Raw genomic sequence first — 22,068 nt, 5'->3', positions numbered from 1 at the left:
ACTAGTTTCCTTAAAATCTGCTGAAAGTTATCGTAACTCTTTATTTGGCAACTACCCAAATCCATCTTTGCACTCTATAAGAAACATCAAAATCCCGTTACAAAAAAACTTTAACAAGCTTAGCTAATCCATCAGTGCACTCATCAAGAGAGAATGAGTCCTAACTCCTCCTCATCACAACCAACATAATAACCATGACTGCCAATCCCATGAAGGATGCCGCGACAGCTCCACCAGAAAAGGTTGTTCCGGCACTTCCATCGGTCTCTGCTGTTGGGCTTCTAAATAGATCCTGAAAGTAATCAGATAATTTGTTCATCATCTCAACCACTTTACTCTTCACGCCCTGAAAATAATCCATATAATGCTCATATGCATAATCTGCAAATTGCGCAGAATCATAAGAATCATCGACGATTTCTGATGATTGACGATCAAGAAAACTTGCATTGGCAGCATATTGTTCCATGACTGGATCCATATCTGAGAAGGCATTATTTGCACAGATGAATAACATGAAACTTTGTGGTAACAAATGCCAAAAAAAAAAAAAAAGAGGAACGGAAGGCGGAAAAGTTCTTACTGCTTTTCTGGGACTTGAAAAACTCCACCAGTGCCTCGTTTTCAAGTACAGCATCCCATATTTTTGGGTCACTAGCAATTGAAGCAACAACAGACTACAGAAAACACCAACATCAGAAACCATACTTATGGGACTTGAAAAACTTCACCACCGACTCGTTTTCAAGTACATCATCCCCTATTTTTGGGTCACTAGCAATTGAATCAACAACAGACTACAGAACACACCACAATCTGGACGTATCCGTTACATTATCTTTTAATTCCATAGGTTATAAAACTAGGAGGTGGATCAAAGAATGGAACAAATGGGAGTCAAATAATCAATAACAGAGATCTGAAAAATGACATGATGAAGTCAGAAACATCAGCTACCACACAAAATGTCCCCAACTATTTCGAAAGTTGTGAAGAACTTCATTAGCACGCGCTTGTCATTTGCATAGTTTTTACTATCAGCCGGTACGAACCGTATCGACCGGTTCATACCGGAATTTGAGGGTTTCGGTTCGGATATAGGCCGGTATAACGGGGAGACTGGAAGTCACAGGTGAACCGGCCGATTTCCGATACGTAAAAGTCTGTACCGGATTTTTGTGGGCCGGTTCGGCCGATTCGGGAAAAAAACGTTTCAGGAAGCAAAAAAAAAAAAAAACGTTTAGCAAAACGTGGGATTAACCGTAGTGTGTGAAGCTCAAATCCCGGATTTGCACCCCCCCTGCGCGAATAACTCGTGACGCGCACCCGATTAACTGATTTTCGAATCAATTTTCCAAATTGCCGCCCATTTTCCTGAGCGCGCGAAACCTCTCCTTGAGTCATCATTCACAAACCCACTAAAATGCAAATTCATTTAAAGTAGATAGAAGTTTTGTAACTTGCCAATGTGAGACTAGAGAAAAACACTATGTTTTACAAATACACACTAAAGTTCCAACAAAAACTAGTTGTGGCTAGCGATTATGTAATGTAAAACCTCTATGGTGTGTTTATTTTAATGTCTTCATCTTACTTTTGCTGTTTATGTCAATTATATCGCGAAACTCATAATGTTACATTTTTCTCATATTTGTAAAATCTTATTGAATTGCGGTTTTTGATAAATTATCGAATATTTCATATGAAGAGAATGGGCTATTACATGTCTTAAATTAATTAAAATGTGATAATTTAAACCAATGTTGGGGGCAAAAGCCACAAAAGTATATTTTCAAGTTTTATACATGTTGTTGATGATTTTTAAAAATTCACGACCGAGACACCTGATTCTCGCGACGTATCACCGATACGTCCCGATACCAATATACCGCAACCGATACCGCGACGGCAACCGATACATCCCGATACCGATATACCGCGACGGCGACTCATTTGTGATATTTGACCTATTATCAGTTGATTTCTAAGAAGTAGAAACAAATGACTGCATGCTCGAAGTTGAAATGGCCAGTCACACTTGCTACCAGTTGAGATACTCTCCAGCTTTAATATAAAGTATATAAACTGGCCAAATGGATACCTCTCGAGTAGGTAAATTGCTCAAAAAAGTAAATTGAGTGGAATATATAGCAAGTTGTACAATACTATAGCACACATACATTAATAACACAAGTTGAACAAAAAAATTAATCTCCCAAGCACAGTGTAACTAAGTAAGAGCACATACATACACTGGACATTTAATTCGATGATTTCATAGCATTGTGGGAAAATCACATAAACATGAGTAATTAAGAAGCTACATTTTGGAAGGAGATGTTAAAAGAAAATTTTCTTCTCAGTACCTGAGCTACCTGACTCTCATTGAGAAGCCTAAATGCTTTAATAGCATCTTTCGGAACTGACATTGCTCTGGCCTGACCTGTACCGCAAAGCAACAAATCAGACTCATGATCACCAGCATACGGATCACCAGAGCCAGTAGAATAAGGCGAGGACAGATAGACCCTGAAAGTTATGCCAAACAAGAGAACAAAAAAAAAAAATCAGCCAAACAAATTAGAAGGTATCCTGAAGAAATAACATCCGTAAAAGAGGACTAAGCACTAGGTGTGGGGTGGTGTTCTTCAGGAATCTCCTATTTGGTTCTCTGGTTCGGATCTAGCCGGAGGTCCGCCTTCAGACCTAGTCCGCTAGTCTTTCAAGGCAAAGAACCACAATCAGCGCCTAACACAGGTGACGATCGGGACCAATGGTTAAGTAAGTCCTTGATTGAGAATGCGAAGTATAGAGCTTTTAGGTGAATAGTAACAGCATACCTCAATCTTTAGGTTGTGAGACTCTAATTTGTCTTAAGCTAGGCACATACCCTAATTGTCTAGTGTGGCATCATGGATGACATAGTAAACCAAGCGGTTATGCTGACATGGCCAAATGGTCCGTTCGCGAGATAGGGGGATCATATAACTGTGGCTTGGGTAGGACTGGACTCGACCCAGCATGATTCAGTTTGGATCACACGTTCAGGCCATATGATCGGCCCTGTTTCGGCCCGTCATACACAGTTCAGCCTGAACGCTTAGCCCAAAATGTCTGGTAATCCACTAGGCCCAATCGAACCTGATGATTCAGCCCAGTACACTATGCTTTCTAAACCACCTGTGAAGTCCAACTCACGCTTGTCATGTTTATCCTTGGAACATTAAGCCAACTGCGAAGAAACATGTCCTACAATATGGGCAAGTGACAACCAGTAGAATGATCTAACATTCCATATCAACGACAATTCGTTACAGATAACAACCACAATTTTATACCTCAAGTCCCAGAAGGCGGACTAACATAAGATTGAAAAAAAGTAGGACACAATCCAACAAAATTATTAGCAAACTTCAAGTCATACGGCTACAGGAGAATCCTATCCAGGCTATCTAGCCAACTTATCAGTTATTAGCAAGCTGCGAAAAGCAAACAACCAATAACTGAAAGGAGGAATTCTAGGCTGTAAAGTATTCCGGACCCATGTAGAAAACATGAACACATGTCCTAAATTATGGTACAGAAGAAGTAGGCTTCCATAGATTACAATGTCACAATGTTTGAATGAAACTAAAAGAACTACTGGTGTAATCTACAATGCCAGAATGTACTGACTCAATGGATAAACATGCTGAGAGAGATATTCGTTTGGCAATTCGGTACGAAACTAGTTTAAATCGTTCCAGTGGTCATGAACGCTTTTGAGTGGTAGATGCCTTCGCAATGGGAGGAATATTAGACTTGATACAATGCTCTTAGCAGCAGTGGTGGAGCTATGTTGGGGCTCAGGGGGGCCCTGGCCCTAGCTCCCCAAGCGTCCGGGTTTTAAAATTTTATTTTTGTATATACCTGATTTTGAATATTTTTGATAATTATTCGCATGTAGCTACAAAAATCTTAATAATTTCAATTCGATTTAATAAAAAATCGGTTATTTTACATTCTCATTTTTCAATTTCTTTCATAAATAAAAAATAAGTATGTGATAGTTGAAGTAGCCTAAAGAATCGTTTCAATATACAAATGTAATGAATTGGAAAGCAAAAATCTTATGATATAATAAGTACTAGAAATTGTCCATGTCTAGAGTACAACACTTTTGGATCCCGACTAAAATGAATTAACTTCTAAAATTTGAAATTTGAGGAGTGCAACACATTTTTGAACACGACTAAAATGAATCAACTTCTAAAATCTGAAATCTGAGGAGTGCAATTGTGTGCCCCTGCCTGAAGGCACTAATTCAAAAGCATTGACATAAAATAATTAAAAAAATTCATGCACCCTCAACATTAAAGCTGCTTAATCTCAATAGAAGATATTACCCAAAGAATCAAAGCAAATGCAAAACCTCTATTTTTTCCCGTAAACGTGTCAACAAATTTATACATTCATGGAAACACAGAAGGAACACTAACAGTGATCAAAGCAAACACCAACGGTATAATGAAGCTTCCTCTCCATCATCTTCAAAGCACCAACTTAATCACTTTCGTAACCAAAATAACTATTTTCCTTCCAACAACCTTATGATATAATAAATATACATTCCGATAAAAAATATATGTCTATTAAGCCGATCTCCTCGGGTTCAAAATTCTAGTTCCGCCACTGCTTAGCATGCCACTCATTATTACACTTTCTTACTTATGATTTACATACTCTCTTATTTGACTTGTTGTATTCAATATCTTACATGTTCTAAGTTCAAACATTCCAGATAATTCTTTTATCAAACGACAAAACTCAATAGAGATATCAAGCCAAGTAAGAATACAATGAAAGGAAGGTTTTTAATAACAGTATCGGGATATGTACAGTAACTGTCGCGGTAGAATAGTATCAAGAGTATCAAACAATATAGAAGGTTTAAAGTGTCTAAATCACCCATCACGGTTGTTAATTGGTCTGTAATACGTAACACGTAACGGCTAAAACCACGAATGGAAGCTCATTGATAAGCACAAAATTACACCAATAGTAATTTGAAAATATTAATGAAAATCACAAGTTCGAGATAGATAAAAATGATACTTGTCGAGAGCGTCTTTTATTTGACTAGTGGCTTCTCTAGCTTCTTCAATCGTCGGCACTGCACCAAACACGAGCCTCGGTATCGGCTCACCGGGACATCCGATCACCTCTTGCTCGCCGTCGGCGAACTCCCAGTCGTTGAACTCCCAACACGGCCTCTGCGCTGACGCCTCGATCAGGTAGTTGTTCTGAGAACATGTGAGGAATCTCCAAGTCAGTGACTACACCATACGTAACGGAAATTGGGACACGTAGTAATAATGGGCGGCTTCACGATTTTAGTTTAGCGGTTATCAAGAATATTGAAAGATTGTATATAAGATAATCATATTAGGCCTAGTTTATTTTGTTTTGTTAAGATATATGAAGTATTAATCCATAAAATTAAGTGATTTTCATTTACTTATGATTCAGTACTATATTAAAGAAAAATCAAATTATATTGAAAGAGAAGTAAGAAATAATAATAATAATAAGTATATTTTCTGAACATTCGCTTGAACCCTCTCGGAACCTAGTGCAGCAGCCCCTGCACGCAACAGTAATCAGTCATAGCGGCCGTAAATTTATAAAAATTGTTTTGGACAAAAAAAAAAAAAAAAAGTGCCTTAATCCATGCATAGGAAAGAGATACGTGTAGGTCGGCACATAAATAGGTCACGGTCTATATTTACTCGTAAAACTTTTCATTCACCTTGTCAGAAAACGAGACGGTCGACGACGCCGGACGCGTGGCTTTGCGAGAGGCAGCGCCAAACGGATGCTCCGCCGGATGCAGCGACGGGACGCCGTGAAGGCCGGTGTTGGCGACGGTCATCCCGGCCACCTTTGATGCTGCTCTCATGGCCCCTCCGCCTCCCATTTTTCCTTGCGACTGATTTGAGCCCTAGGACGAGATATATATATTAAGAGGGACTCTGTATATCAAACCGATGAGGTAAATCTGGATTCTTGTATATATATATATATATATATATATATATATATATAGAGAGAGAGAGAGAGAGAGAGAGAGAGAGAGAGAGAATGAATTGGCCCTGAAGGAGGACTCTTTAATTACGCGTGTTAGACGCATTTCAAATTTGGGTTAACAGTGAGTAATTATTCAGCACTCCCGCCGTCTACATGGTATTTCCAATCATTTACGTTACATTACAATAAATTTTGCAACAGGAGTACTGTTACTCACTTTTGTTGGTCGACTAGAAGACAAAAAACAACCTATATTGTGTGGTGGTTATCTTTATTTTTTTTTAAACAGCCCCACATGACACTCCGGAATTATTGAGTAATTTACGGTTAACGATAGTATTAATTAGGTGGGTAATTACGGATGACTACTTCTAAAAGATTAACGTATGTCCAATTTTAGCATATTTTTATGCTAATAAAAGGCAGCACAATATTCAAGAGTACCAAACGCTGGCGTAATAAGAAGAAGGAAATGACAACATCCAAATCAACTGCTAAAACACAACACGTATCCCGCGAAACACCCAGATCACACCAGCTGGTCCGCTATCATAACCGAACACAAAATTACAATTCTAGACACCCAACACTGCGCGTATAAAAATCAAGTGGCACAATTGAAAAAATCAACCAAAATTGACATCCCAAAAAAAATCCATCCATTTTATTAAGGGGAGGATACAATCATACAGAATGTTATTTTTAGTAATAATACAGATAGAGTAGAAAAATATATCAAGAAATGAACTTTGAAATTCATGGAGTAACAAATTACTCCAACAAGATTAATTAAGATTAATTAATATATAAATCATAGCCGATAATGATGAGACAATAATGTTATCAATTACGATGACAGGTTTTATTTTTATAAGAGGATAATTAACACCGCTGCATCCATTTCTTTGGAGCTTATCTATGCAAAAATAAAAAGAAAATGAAAATGAAAAATGGCAACGAGGAAAATCAAAAGATGGTATGAATTTACAAAATGCTTTTATTTTTTTTCCATTCTTGTGAAAGGCAATGAGATTTGGTGATTCAATAAACTTCTCTTTTAAGTAGATCCTTAACATTGTGCTTGGATTAATGTATGTTAAAAGAGAAAAAGATTGTGCTTAGAATGTGGAGGGATTTCCTTAAGGATTTATTTTATTGAAGGTAGAAAGGAAAGGTAGAAGAAAGGGAAAAAACTGAAATAGTTGCTAAATATATATAGATAAGCCCATATATCGATTTTGCATAAGTAGTTCTATTTCGCTTTCATTTTCAACATTCTATCAGATTCATAATCTGTTCTAGTCACAATCCAAAAGCTATATCTCACAATACAAAATAAAAGAAGAAGAAGAAGAAGAAGAATTAGGCTCCCAAATGAGCCCTAACTTTAAAAAATTCATTATAATAAATGTACACCTAAATTTATAATATATGTAACCTCATGGATTTGTTTAACCAATTAGGACTAACTAAGTTGGTCTACGACTCTTGCTTCTCAATAGAAAGTCAGGATTCGATTTCGAATCTTTTCACCTAAGTGTGAGTGTTATTCCTTTTATATTTGTTGAGATTAGATTCTTTCTCACGTTAATGGCACTATTAGTTGCGTTGAACTTATATCGATTGTGGACTTGTTTACAGTTTGATGTAATTCTGATACTTACATTCACCTATCTCTTGTAAATAAATAAATAAATATATATATATATATATATATATATATATATTATAATATATTATAATATATGAAAAATTTTAAAATCAGCCTATTGGACTGACAATAATAAGTGTGTGAATGTGTATTAAATGGTGTAAAAGATACATAGAAATACTTATTTTTCTTGTCTTTTAGTGTATTTATCGTCAGCCTACTGGGCTGACAATAGTAAGACCGATAATATATTTACGAATTTTGCAAGAAATACGAACCGTGAAGTAAACCTTGGGCTTTGTTTAGTGTTTGTTGGGCTCAAAACCTTGGGCTTTTTTTGTTCTTAATTTTTCCCAAACAAGAAGAACGAACAAGAGTGACCACTTTCTAAGAGAAGCCTTATAAGGGTCTTAACTAGTTCATGGGCCTTTGTGAGCTCGATTCACATAAATTTTTTTCTTTTTTCGGCTGGTCAATCCACGTAGGTTAGACCATCCTAATTCTTTTAGGGAAAACGATGGCCAATGACATGTTTTGATAATTAATACCCTCTCAAGACATGATGAAAACATTTTTTAATGCTGAAAATATTCATGACGGGTTTTAATTTTCAAAACTTTCCTAAAAGAAACCAGGCTGACAAACGAACTAAGCTACCAAGTTTGATTACTTTTTTGGTTTCGTTAAACACTTTCACAAGACATTCCGTGGACAATCAAGGTTAAACCAGTTACTATTCGCTTTGATAGCCTTACGAATCAATGTTCAATAAATCAAGATATTGAAAACCGGCTAAAAATTCGTTTGAGATCGGGTTGCTTAATAAATAATTGAAGCTAAAAACAAGTAAATCTTGTCACAATTTCAAACTCAGTTTTCATTAATTGGTTGCTCTTTCGACTCGTTCCTCAACGCTAACTAGAATATGGTGTCATGATATAGGTGCATAGGAGGAATATATAATATGATTTAGGCCTCGTTCCCGAATGCCAAATAAGTTTTTATTTTTCAATAAGGTAATTTCAAGCTCAAAAATAGTAGATTTATTGAAATCTAAAAATATGCAATATGAATCCAATTTTGAAGATCTCATTAAGATCTTTAATACGGGCAAAAAAAAAATTGAAAATTTATTTTTTATTTACATTATTTTTAAGTTTGAAAATGTGAAATAAATACTTATTTTGTAAGAAGGTCTTTTGAAACGGACTCTTAGGAACATTGCATGTCGTTAAGACAGATGAGATCAGAGAAAAATTGTACGTAGTATCGTTCACAAATGAACAACCACACCTTTACTTCTTAACCATATGATAAATATGTGACTTCTTAAGTACAACTTGTACATGATACATTTGGTTTTGGTTTTCATTTCTGCTACTTCAATTTGGGCTTTCTCTGTGTGTGTCCAAAATCCAAGTAAGAAAGTGTTGTTACATTTTCATATTAAATGAGGTATATTAATTAATCTAATATCATTAACGTAAGAGTTCAATACATTAGAGTAAAGTCTTTAACTGAAGTCTAATTAATGCGTTAAGTTATGCATATACGTAGTTAGTTGGGTTTCTACCTAAGGACTATTTAAGGGTCTTATTTAGGTGTTTCTAACGTAAGTAAGTGGAGTAGTAAAAAAACAAAGGGAAAAACTATTTTCACTATTTCGGGCAAAGAAAGGTGTTTTTATTCGGTGGAGCTTTGGGCTCACACCACTGGTGCAGAGTGTGTGAGATCCATACAACTTGAGTGTTGGGCTGATGTATCCTAGGGGAGAATAGTTGTTGTCTGCTGCATCGGTTGTTTGGGTTTCACTCACCGCAGAGGCTATATCTCCTTAAAGAAAGCGAGATACCCGCGCCTCAGCCATTCTGGTGTTGTTCTGAATTTATTAAATATATATATTCTGCGGTAATTTCACCAACAATTTTAAGGAGATAATAAGCATGGTGCAAGCACCAGAAAAGACCAATGACAGCACTGGCGATCTCAACAAGCCCTTCAGGTTCAAGGGAGCCCATTTCAAGAGGTGGAAAGGAAAAGTTCTTTTCTACCTAAGCCTTCTCAAGGTTGCCTACATTCTCACCGAGAAAAATCCGAACAAGGTCAATGTCGACGAGATGAACGACGAAGAATACGAAGCTCATCAAGAGTAGGTGGAGAAGTACAACACAGATGAGTACAAGTGTCGGTATGAGTAAAGGATTTCATAAAAACTTTAACCAAGGACCCCCTTTGGAAAATCAACAAAACAATGGATGCTTTGTCTGTGGCAAAAGTGGGCATATTGCTCGAATTTGTAAGTTTCGAAAACGTGGTCCTGTTCTACAGGCGAACGTTATTCAGGAGCCATTTGTGGCAATGATTACAGACATTTGCATGGTTCAATATGCAGAAGGGTAGTGGGCAGACTCTGGTGCTAATAGGCACGTCTGCTATGATAAGACTTGGTTCAAAGTGTATACTCGATCCCTTTGATGAAAAGAAGGCGGTTATGCTAGGTGACTCTAGCAAAACAAAAGTGCTTGGGAGTGGTGAGGTTGATTTGAAGTTTACCTCTGGACAAGTGTTGACTTTAAAAGATGTTCTATACACACCGTCCATGAGGAAAAATCTGGTGTCAAGTTATCTTTTAAACAAGGCTGGTTTCAAGCAAACTATGGAATCTGATCAGTATGTAATAACTAAAAAGGAAACTTTTGTGGGTAAAGGTTATGCATGTGATGGAATGTTCAAGCTAAATGTTGAAATTAATAAATCATCTACAAGTTCTATTTACATGATGTCTTCATTTAATTTCTGGCATGCTCGGTTGTGTCATATCAATAGTAGATATGTGGGAATCATGAGTAGTCTTGGATTAATTCTCAAATTAACAAAAGTGTTTAACAAGTGTGAAACTTGCAGTCAAGCAAAGATTACAAAACGACCTCATAAAAGTGTTCAAAGAACTACCGAATTGTTAGAGTTAATTCACACTGATTTATGTGAATTTGAAGGAATTTTAACCCGTGGTGGGAATAGATATTTTATCACTTTTATTGACGATTTTTCAAAATATACTACTGTATATTTGATAAAACATAAAAGTGATGCATTTGAGAAACTCAAAGTGTTCCTGCAAGAAGTTGAAAATCAATTCGGAAAGAAGATTAAGAGAATTAGAAGTGATAGAGGTCGAGAATATGTATCTTTTGGCTTTGACTCGTTTGTTCAATCACTGGGAATTATCCATGAGATTACACCACCATATTCACCTCAATCAAATGGTGTAGCTGAAAGAAAAAATAGAACGTTGATTGGGTTGACTAATGCCATGCTTATTGATTCAAGTGCCCCATCGAATCTTTGGGGTGAGGCAGTTTTAATAGCTTGGTATGTGTTAAACAGAGTACCACATAAAAAAACAAAACTCATACCTTATCAGGTGTGGAAGGGGCATAAGCCAAATTTGGGACATTTGAGAGTTTGGGGTTGTTTAGCTTTCGTAAGGCTTACAGACCCTAACATACCAAACTTGGGTGTAAGAATTACCACCTGTGCTTTTTTAGGATATGTGGTAAATAGTACAGCCTATAAATTTTTTGATATAAAAAATAATGTCATGATTGAATCAGGTGACGCTACTTTTCATGAAGAAAAATCTGCTTTTAAATCAAGAAATAGTGGGGGTCAAGTTTTCTCAGAAAACATTTTGTCCGAACCTAGTTCTTCTACTCCTCTTGTTCAAAGTCAAGTGGATACGGAAGTTGAACTTAGAAGGAGTAAAAGAGCTAGAGTTGAAAAAGATTTTGGCCCTGACTTTCATGTTTATAATATGAAGGATACTCCTATTTCTTTTCAAGAAGCCTTATTGTCACTTGATGCTATATTTTGGAAAGAGGCTATAAATGATGAGATAGATTCACTAAGTTCTAATAAAACATGGAAATTAGTAGATTTATCACCAGGTTGTAAATCTATTGGACGTAAATGGGTCCTTCGAAAAAAGCTTAAACCAGATGGGTCTATTGATAAGTATAAAGCAAGACTAGTTGCAAAGGGTTTTAAACAACAAGCTGATCTTGACTTTTTTGACACATTTTCTCCGGTTACACGTGTGACATCCATTAGATTGTTAATTGCAGTGGCTGCAATTTGTGATTTGAAAATTCATCAAATGGATGTAAAAACAGCTTTTTTAAATGGGGATTTAGATGAGGAAATTTATATGGACCAACCTGAGGGATTTGTGGAGCCAGGACTAGAAAGCAATGTGTGTAAGCTAACAAAGTCCCTCTATGGCTTAAAGCAGGCTCCTAAGCAATAGCATGAAAAATTTGATTCCTGCATGATTAAGAATGGTTATAAAACTAATGAGAGTGATAAGTGCATCTACTATAAAACATGTGAGATTTCACATGTGATTATCAGTCTTTATGTAGATGATATTTTGATATTTGGCTCTAACATGCATATTATTAATGAGACTAAAAATATGCTTAATAACCATTTTGATATGAAAGATCTTGGTGAAGCCAATTTTTATTTTGGGTATAAAGATTACTAAAACAAGTGAAGGAATTTCTCTTGACCAGTCGCATTATGTTGAGAAAATTTTAAAGAAGTATAACTATCTTGATTGCAGGCATGTTGTTACTCCTTTTGATGCTAGTGTGCATCTTTTTCCTGTTCAAGATGATAATGAGGTGATAAATCAAAAGGAATATGCTAGCATGATTGATAGCTTGAGATATGCAACTGATTGTACTAGACCTGACATTGCTTACACAGTTGGAGTACTTAGCAGGTTTACTAGCAAGCCAAGTAGTGATCATTGGCATGCTATGGAAAGAGTAATGGGATAAGCATGATTGGTAGCTTGAGATATGCAACTGATTGTACTAGACCTGACATTGCTTACACAGTTGGAGTACTTAGCAGGTTTACTAGCAAGCCAAGTAGTGATCATTGGCATGCTATGGAAAGAGTAATGAGATATGATGCGCACCCAATATTGTAGATATTTGGTGCGACTAGTCCCGTTTTATGTTGCTTTAACTTGCATTTATCTAGCTTTTATAACGATATTGCACGTAAGGTGTGTTGTTAAGTGTTTCAGGCAAAACGCCCTTAAAAGGCGTATTTTGAGTGCAAAGTCAACCCCCAAGTTAATTCAAGAATCATCGCCTGGTGGAACTTGTGCCAAAGTGACCAAAGAACGAAGGCGAGGAGCATCGGGCAAGCCAACGGTCGTCGGGTGTCAAGTTTTGGAGGCTGGCCTGAAGAACCAGAGATAAGCTCTGCGTATCGATACGGATTAAGCGCTGTATCGATACGCGTTGGTTATCTTTCCAAGCAGAGAGTCCCGTATCGATACGGCCATAATATGTATCGATACGGGATTGTTACGGGAGATTGGCCTTTTCAGCTTAACGATGTGGTATCGATACTTTGCTTATTCTGTATCGATACGGAGAGCTTCCGACCAGATATTTTGCTACTTTTTGGACTTTCCATTTATGGAATAGTTGCTACTTATAGTATGTTTTTAGATATTTGAGGAGAGAGAAACCCATTGTGTATAAATAGGGGTCTCCTCTCTCCCCTTTGTTATCTAGTTAATTAAGAGCTTTTAATTTTCTTCCATTAATGTTCTTTCAAGCTTTTCTAGTGTAATTCCTTAAGAACTCAAGTAAGTAATTCTCGTTTGTTAATTTCTCGTTTATTAAAGTTGTTCCTACGGACTAGATCTTTTATAATATCAAGTTTGTTTTCGTTTTCATCGGTTAAAAGTCATGTCTCGTTTTTATGCTTTCTTTCATGCTTTAGCTATGTGTGAGTAGTTGATAGGCCAAGTCTCGGGGTAATCTTTCCCGAGGACTTAGGTGGTTATTTGGTTCTCAAACCTTCGGGCTTAAAATCTTGATTTTCGGAATTTCATTAATCTAGCCTTTTTGGTCTAAGCGAGGCGTGTTAACTCCTTGGTATGAAGTTTAGTCAAGCGGTCTTGGCAAGCGACATATTGAGGGCTCGTGGCCCCCTACGTGTTAAATACATTAGCAAAAATAGGTTGATTTAATTCCGGTTAATCACATCTTTTGATAAACGTAGTCATTAAAGCTAAATCTTCCGGGCGTGAGCACGCGGTCGTGGCTCTCGCCTGAGTTATATTGAGAACCGGTAACGGCTAAAGTCAAGGGTTAGACGATCCCTAGACTTGCCTCCTTTTAGTTTATTAAGCGTTATCCTAGTCTTTTGCCTTGGCAATTTTCACCGTTTCAAAGCATCACCAAGTTGGCCGTCTTAAACGCCACAATCCACCTTATAAAACCTACATTCCAAATAAGCTGTTTTCGATTCTCTGTGGGTACGATCCCGGACTTCCGGATATTATGCTACCGACGATCTAGCCCTACGCTTGGGGTTTTCAACCTTATATTTGAAGGCGAGGTTTGAGGCGAAGCATTTTTGGCGCCGTTGCCGGGGAATTTCTTTTATAGCTTATTTGGAGGCTCGACAAACCACTGTAAGTACTCCATTTATTTTTCTTTGTGTAATTGAACTCAACTTAGCGGATACCTCTAACTGAGCCACCAATTCGATTTGAGGTGTAACGAAGCTAGATTGAGCATCAATTGCCTTTTCTTTTATTGTCCATATAATGTGGCGGTGGCATAACCCCATGAGACTGTTTTGAGAAAAGAGGTGGCGGCATAACCCCTCTAGCCTGTTTATTTTATGTCTTATCTATCTAATAGAATGGCGGTAGCAAAGTGGGAAACACCACACAAGACTTTGCGGGATTACCTTTGTTCTAATCAAATCATCACACCACACAAGACTTTGCGAGATTATCTTTGTCCCAATCAAATTTTCACGCCTTCTTGCATAGCCCCTCATGACGCCAATGTTTTTAAAAGTCGTATGACCATCACTAATTGGTTTGATCTCAAGAACCAAATTCAAACTTTTGCTGAAAGAGAGAATGAGTCATTTTATGCATGTTGGGGAAGATACAAGGACTTGCTCATTGCGGTCCCAAATCATGGCTTTGAAAATTTTCAAATTGCTAACTATTTTTATGATGGACTTTCTCACAAGAGTCATGCTTTCATAGATGTGTTGTGCGATGGTAAATTGTTTGATAAAGAACCCGTTGAAGCATTAGATTTCTTTGATCTATTGGCTCAAACTTTGCAATCTAGGGTTTTTGTTAAACATTTTCAAGAGTCCAATTCAAATGCCATGGAAGAGGATAGTGAGCCGCATATCTTTGCTGAAGATGTTAGTTTAGATTCTGACAACTCCTCAGAGTCTGATTGGGGTGGTGAGCCAAATGTTGAGCCTGATATCCAGTGTTCTCCCCCTGTGGATCCCTCTCTGTGTGACGATCCGGGGGAGAAATTTCTCATTGTTGAGAAAACAAATGTGGAGGTAGACTTTTTGAATGCTTTGCTGAATGAGCAGGATGGAAAGAATGTGTCTAGACCTGAGCGTTTGTCTCCTTCCTTTGAGGAGATACATTCCATTGAAATTTTGAACCATCCAATACTCTTGGCTCTAGATGATGCCACCATTCGTACCGAGTCTCCACCAGTGCAAGAGCTTTTAAAAGTCGAATTGATTGATTTTGTTGGTGTTGATGAATTTGATTTAGTTTATCATCCTTGCATTGTGGATTTTGTCAACTCGTTGCAAATCAATCTAGTTTGGAATGCGCACTTGGTTGACCTTAAATGTCTTAAACGAATTCGGCAAATGTGCTACTCAAAGTATCTATTTTTGTGGCATGGTCGGATTCAATTTTTGAAGCAAAGTGTGGAATGCAGTGCTATGTTCATTTTATTAGCTCTAGTTGGCATGATAAACGTTCGGAGCCTGCGTTTGGCTGAACGTACATAAACTCTTTCTTTCCCTCTCTCTTTTTTCTATTTTGCTCTTGATGGTCTGGTATAGCCGCCCGTTTCTTGCCTCTCCGGCGAGCAATGGGGAGAAAAGTAGTACCCGTTTAATCACGTGACAATTTGGTGGTTTTAATTTTACTTGTCAGTTGTTGGGCCTGGATAACAAGAGCCGGGCGGTACTAATGTCATTTGCTTCTTAGTAGGTAGTTGGTTCTTAAGTCTTTTGCAGGGTAAGCATGCTACCACACCAGCCTTGGTGGTTTAGGTCTAAAAGCTAGGGTGAGTGAGGCATTCAAGAGCCCTAAGCATGGGTGCGATTACGTGTCGCGGTTGTAAGACCAAGAAAGCCCCGGCGATGACCTTGTGTGACTAGTTGTGGTTCCAATGGAGGAGCCGAAAGAGTGAGCCTTGGAAGCAGTTCCAATGACGAAGGGAAGCACTGACAAGAAAGCCTCCAACTTGGTCGAGGTATACGGGGGTTGACATTCCTCCGGAGGTACAATCTTTTGTTCTTTCCTCTCAATTTTGTTGTTCTTCATGCTATGAGGACATAGCATCGTTTAAGTTGGGGGGAGGGATATATATATATGCTATATATATGTTGTTGAGACTTATCTCTTTTTGTTTTCGTTAAAATTTTAAAATTTTTGCTCTTATTTGCAATTCTCCCTTGTTAATAGTGATTTCGCTTGCTAGACACTTTAATTATGCTCAATTGTGTCAATGGCAAGAGTTGTGTATCCCATTGAATTCGGTTGTATGTTTGAATCTTTGTCACAAGCATATACATGAACATTGATGTACAAGTTGAGCCTAAAAGTCAAGTCAAGTGTTGTGCATCGCTAGAGTAGAGATTCATTCTTAAGCAACCCATGCTTTTTGCTTTCATTTTCCGCATTTGCGTAAATAATATCTTTTGTTCATGCTTGAGTAGTGTTTATATCTCTTGTGCATCTTGTTTGGAGTTGTTAGCGTACTTAGGAAATGATTCAAGGCATTTTTGCTTGATTAAACCACATAAGAGTCACTTTGTCCTTATTTTGAACCATAGTCCGAGTCTCTTCCGTTGTGCAAACCTAGGTAACCGGATGTTCGGAGGGTTATATGTCTATAGTTTTCAATGTTTTAAGAAGGTTTGGGGGTGGTGTGAATGTGATAGAAGTGGTGGGGATGCAAAAAGGCGAAAATTGGTACATGATTCCTTATCTCTCCTCTCCCACTACAAATGTTAAAACTCCAAATTTTCATCTCGCTCTCCAAGCCTCAACATTGGCCTCTCAATCTCTCTCCTTACAAATCTCACCACAAATGACCCTATTCCTCAAAGAAAAATTAAAGAAATGCTATGAAAAAGCAAAATCATATCCGAAAGAGGGTTGAATACTATGATGAGAGGATTGGTGTGACCTCTGGGCTAGCTTACATTCCGGAGGAGGAAGAGTCCGATGGAAAGGGGGAGCTCGAGGCTTAATGCCGTAAGAAGCCGGATGAGGATGACAAGTATGTGTGGTTGAGTCGGTGGTAGTAGTTTTTCTTTATTTCTTTTTCGTAATTTTGTTTGGTGTTGGGCCGATATGTGGTCATGCCTTGGGTAGTTTAGGGTCGGTAGTGGCCAAAGGTAGATGACCCGAGCTAGTATATGGCCACTACATTTTTGTAGTCCCTTTCTCTTTGTATCCAAGGTCGTTATAAGCTAATAAAGTCCTCCGTTGATCTTTTGTACGCTAATCAACTCCGTTTGATGCATGATTGATATCTATTACTTTTTGAGTATGATTTGTTCCTTGACGTGCATAGTTGTGAATAATTAGCTTTCCTTTCGTTCTTAGCGCTCCTTCGATAGCATGCGTAGCTTTTTGTCTCTGGCTATTGCATTTACTCGCTAGCACTTGTCATGGGATGTATCTTATATCTCGCTGAGTAAAAAGTTGAATAAGAGCGTATCCTTATGAGTTTTGGAGTCGAAACTCGTTGTGGTGCACGCATGCTTGACTACTCTAATATGGCAAAGTTTGTTCATCCTAGTTCATGGCATGTTTGTGTGTGGATTGCATGTACTCAGATTTGAAGGGCTGTTTTGGACTCTTGCCTAGTTGTAGTAGTTGAGCATAATTTTTGTATCTTGAATTTCGGGAAGATTGCATGGCTTAGTTAAGTATGTTTTGCTTTAGTTTGCCAGGGACTAGCAAAGTTCAAGTTGGGGGGTGTGATGCGCACCCAATATTGTAGATATTTGGTGCGACTAGTCCCGTTTTATGTTGCTTTAACTTGCATTTATCTAGCTTTTATAACGATATTGCACGTAAGGTGTGTTGTTAAGTGTTTCAGGCAAAACGCCCTTAAAAGGCGTATTTTGAGTGCAAAGTCAACCCCCAAGTTAATTCAAGAATCATCGCCCGGTGGAACTTGTGCCAAAGTGACCAAAGAACGAAGGCGAGGAGCATCGGGCAAGCCAACGGTCGTCGGGTGTCAAGTTTTGGAGGCTGGCCTGAAGAACCAGAGATAAGCTCTGCGTATCGATACGGATTAAGCGCTGTATCGATACGCGTTGGTTATCTTTCCAAGCAGAGAGTCCCGTATCGATACGGCCATAATATGTATCGATACGGGATTGTTACGGAAGATTGGCCTTTTCAGCTTAACGATGTGGTATCGATACTTTGCTTATTCTGTATCGATACGGAGAGCTTCCGACCAGATATTTTGCTACTTTTTGGACTTTCCATTTATGGAATAGTTGCTACTTATAGTATGTTTTTAGATATTTGAGGAGAGAGAAACCCATTGTGTATAAATAGGGGTCTCCTCTCTCCCCTTTGTTATCTAGTTAATTAAGAGCTTTTAATTTTCTTCCATTAATGTTCTTTCAAGCTTTTCTAGTGTAATTCCTTAAGAACTCAAGTAAGTAATTCTCGTTTGTTAATTTCTCGTTTATTAAAGTTGTTCCTACGGACTAGATCTTTTATAATATCAAGTTTGTTTTCGTTTTCATCGGTTAAAAGTCATGTCTCGTTTTTATGCTTTCTTTCATGCTTTAGCTATGTGTGAGTAGTTGATAGGCCAAGTCTCGGGGTAATCTTTCCCGAGGACTTAGGTGGTTATTTGGTTCTCAAACCTTCGGGCTTAAAATCTTGATTTTCGGAATTTCATTAATCTAGCCTTTTTGGTCTAAGCGAGGCGTGTTAACTCCTTGGTATGAAGTTTAGTCAAGCGGTCTTGGCAAGCGACATATTGAGGGCTCGTGGCCCCCTACGTGTTAAATACATTAGCAAAAATAGGTTGATTTAATTCCGGTTAATCACATCTTTTGATAAACGTAGTCATTAAAGCTAAATCTTCCGGGCGTGAGCACGCGGTCGTGGCTCTCGCCTGAGTTATATTGAGAACCGGTAACGGCTAAAGTCAAGGGTTAGACGATCCCTAGACTTGCCTCCTTTTAGTTTATTAAGCGTTATCCTAGTCTTTTGCCTTGGCAATTTTCACCGTTTCAAAGCATCACCAAGTTGGCCGTCTTAAACGCCACAATCCACCTTATAAAACCTACATTCCAAATAAGTTGTTTTCGATTCTCTGTGGGTACGATCCCGGACTTCCGGATATTATGCTACCGACGATCTAGCCCTACGCTTGGGGTTTTCAACCTTATATTTGAAGGCGAGGTTTGAGGCGAAGCAAGATACTTATCTGGTACCAGAGCCTATGGCTTATTTTATAAAAAGTATCCTGCTGTACTTGAGGGGTATAGTGATGCCGATTGGAATACCTTGTCAGGTGATTCTCTATCTATTACAGGTTACATTTTTACTTTGGGAGGTGGTGCTATATGCTGGAAGTCGAAAAAGCAAACAACTATTGCTAATTCGACTATGGAAGCTGAACTTATAGCTTTATCTTCAGCAAGTGAGGAGGCGAATTGGTTACGAGATTTTTGATGCATGAAATCCCTTGTTGGGAAAAAACAATTCCTCCTGTGTTAATTAGGTGTGATAGCACTGCTGCAATTGGTATAGTAAATAATCGTTACTACAATGGTAAATCCAGACCCATACGAAGGAAACACAGTATTGTGAGATCCTATTTGAGTAGTGGCATCATAAATGTGGATTATGTTAAATCTTGTGATAATCTTGCAGATCCATTAACCAAGGCCTTGGCAAGAGAAAGGGTTTGGAGTACATCGAGGGGGATGGGGCTGAAGCCCATACAATCATGAATCACGTATGAGGATACCCAACCTGGGGACCAGAGATCTTGTAACCAGGTTCAATGGGAAGAACAAATCATATGGTGATCGTAAGAAATGCACTGATGTTATTTTTGTCCATCCCTAAGATGTAAGTGCATTTATCCTGTAAGGTTGGATGGTTGAGTTTTTAAACTCTTAATGAAAGTCTGTAGCTCGTATAAGTGGGGTGTTAGTATTACAGGAGCACTCTTGACAGATTTCACCTATGTAAGCGTGGGAGTGGGGCCGCTTCCTATGAGATTAAGGGCTAATCTCAAATACGCTTATGAAAACTGGGATCAGCGCAAGGCCGTAAAGCGTTGGCTAATAAAGCTCATGTCAACACCTGAGTTATTATGTGTGAGCAGCAATTCTTTATTTCCTCTAAGCAGTCATAGTTCAATGCTGAGCAAACTACTGACTCTGAATTAGAGATTACTGTTTCACTACTGGAGGTTCAATGCAGAGCACACCTTCATGATGCGTAATAATTCCTTTTTGCCCGGTAATATATTTTTACTTTATTTAATATTCAAATGAATGGGGGATTGTTGTTACATTTTCATATTAAATGAAGTATATTAATTAATCTAATATCATTAACGTAAGAGTTCAGTACATTATAGTAAAGTCTTTAACTGAAGTCTAATTAATGTGTTAAGTTATGCATATACGTAGTTAGTTGGGTTTCTACCTAAGGACTATTTAAGGGTCTTATTTAGGTGTTTCTAACGTAAGTAAGTGGAGTAGTAAAAAAACAAAAGGAAAAACTATTTTCACTATTTCGGGCAAATAAATGTGTTTTTATTCGGTGGAGCTTTGGGCTCACACCACTGGTGCAGAGTGTGTGAGAGTCATACAACTTGAGTGTTGGGCTGATGTATCCTAAGGGAGAATAGTTGTTGTCTGCTGCATCGGTTGTTTGGGTTTCACTCACCGCGAAGGCTATATCTCCTTAAAGAAAGCGAGATACCCGCGCCTCAGCCATTCTGGTGTTGTTCTGAATTTATTAAATATATATATTTTGCGGTAATTTCACCAACAGAAAGCATTAAAAATAAAGATGCATGATTCCATCACTATAATTTTACGTGCTCGTCGGAGAATGGAGAGACAAGTCCAATAGTATGACGTGTAATTCGTTATTAGTGGGTGTGAACGTTCTACGTACGTACTTTTGATTATTAGGAATCCATACACAAACCACCTCAATTGAATATGATTCTTTTTTTTTTTTATCTAATAATAATAGAAGCTGTCTTGGTTCATAGTTTTGATCCATATTTTAGCTAGATCAAGAAACAATTCATATAAGAGACTCATCGATATCCAGTTGAACTTATTTATATATGGATCATTTATAATTCAATTGCACATAAAGAGCAGTTCCGATTTTCAAAGTGAGATGTGATGCGATCCCTACTTGATCCACTTTTGAGTTTTGAGAAAATGTTTTTTCTCTTTGCACGGTTCTCAATAAATTTTTCTGTCTATTTCTCTCTCCACTCATTACCGCTCACTACATAAAAAAAAAAAATTCCCAAAACCAAACAAAGTGGAATCATTCATATTTCTCTCATCATAGTATAAGGCTTAGGAATACACAAGTGGAAGCAATCGTGGCTTTCGGTCTTAGTTTTCTTGTCACTATTTGTCGACTAAAGTTTGTCTCCTTTTTCTCATTTCCCTATTCTTTAAATAATTCCCCCTTCCAACCTATATATCCACAGCATTTTAGTATTATAACTTATAATCTAAATGAGGATTTGTTAAGCTATTTATTAATACCAATCACTACCACTTGTTACTACTATTCAATAACAGTCAGGATGTTTCTCCGAAACTGGACAGGGCAGCATATATAATTTTCACTTCTTATTGGATATTCCACTAACAAATCAATAAAAATATTATTATATAAATAAAATAGAATATTGTGGCATTATCATGCACAATCGAAACTTGGTGCTAATTGCATGTGTATATATTAATTAAAAAATCCATCAGTGATCAGTCCTAATCTCGACTAATTATTTAATTAAAACCCGATATGTTAATACACCATATATACAGTGTTGTGAATTGTGATTACCTCACGTATTTAACTTGTGAGAGACATGACTGCTCAATTATTTATTAAGCATGTTGTTTAAACTGCCAACAATCGAATTATTGACCCCATTTTTTAAATTTAGAAAAGGAGACCTACATATTGCTATGACCAGTGCAGTTTCTAGACCTTG

General features: G+C 37.6%; 1 protein-coding gene across 1 annotated transcript; it reads right to left on the bottom strand.

Annotated features, from left to right (window-relative positions):
• Nucleotides 1–19: 19 nt before the first annotated feature.
• Nucleotides 20–6,048, bottom strand: LOC131330935 (uncharacterized). The gene is made up of 5 exons (XM_058364695.1): nt 5,789–6,048; nt 5,095–5,282; nt 2,367–2,529; nt 584–677; nt 20–483 (listed from the first exon to the last, which is right to left on the bottom strand). Exons 1-5 carry the CDS (start codon nt 5,954–5,956, stop codon nt 161–163), a joined length of 936 nt encoding a protein of 311 aa, XP_058220678.1. The 5' UTR covers nt 5,957–6,048; the 3' UTR covers nt 20–160.
• Nucleotides 6,049–22,068: the final 16,020 nt, after the last annotated feature.

The sequence above is a fragment of the Rhododendron vialii genome, chromosome 6a (assembly GCF_030253575.1).
Source record: "Rhododendron vialii isolate Sample 1 chromosome 6a, ASM3025357v1".
Taxonomy (NCBI): Eukaryota; Viridiplantae; Streptophyta; class Magnoliopsida; order Ericales; family Ericaceae; genus Rhododendron; species Rhododendron vialii.
Note: the sequence above shows the minus strand (reverse complement) of the source record. Positions and strands in the feature narration are given on the sequence as shown.

Bases quoted from the DNA above. Each gene is read 5' to 3' on its own strand.
- LOC131330935 (XM_058364695.1), bottom strand. From the start codon at position 5,956: ATGGGAGGCGGAGGGGCCATGAGAGCAGCATCAAAGGTGGCCGGGATG. The intron at 5,283-5,788 runs GTGAATGAAAAG...ACATGTTCTCAG, and splicing joins CCGTCTCGTTTTCTGACAAG to AACAACTACCTGATCGAGGC. The intron at 678-2,366 runs GTACTGAGAAGA...TGTTTTCTGTAG, and splicing joins ATGAGAGTCAGGTAGCTCAG to TCTGTTGTTGCTTCAATTGC.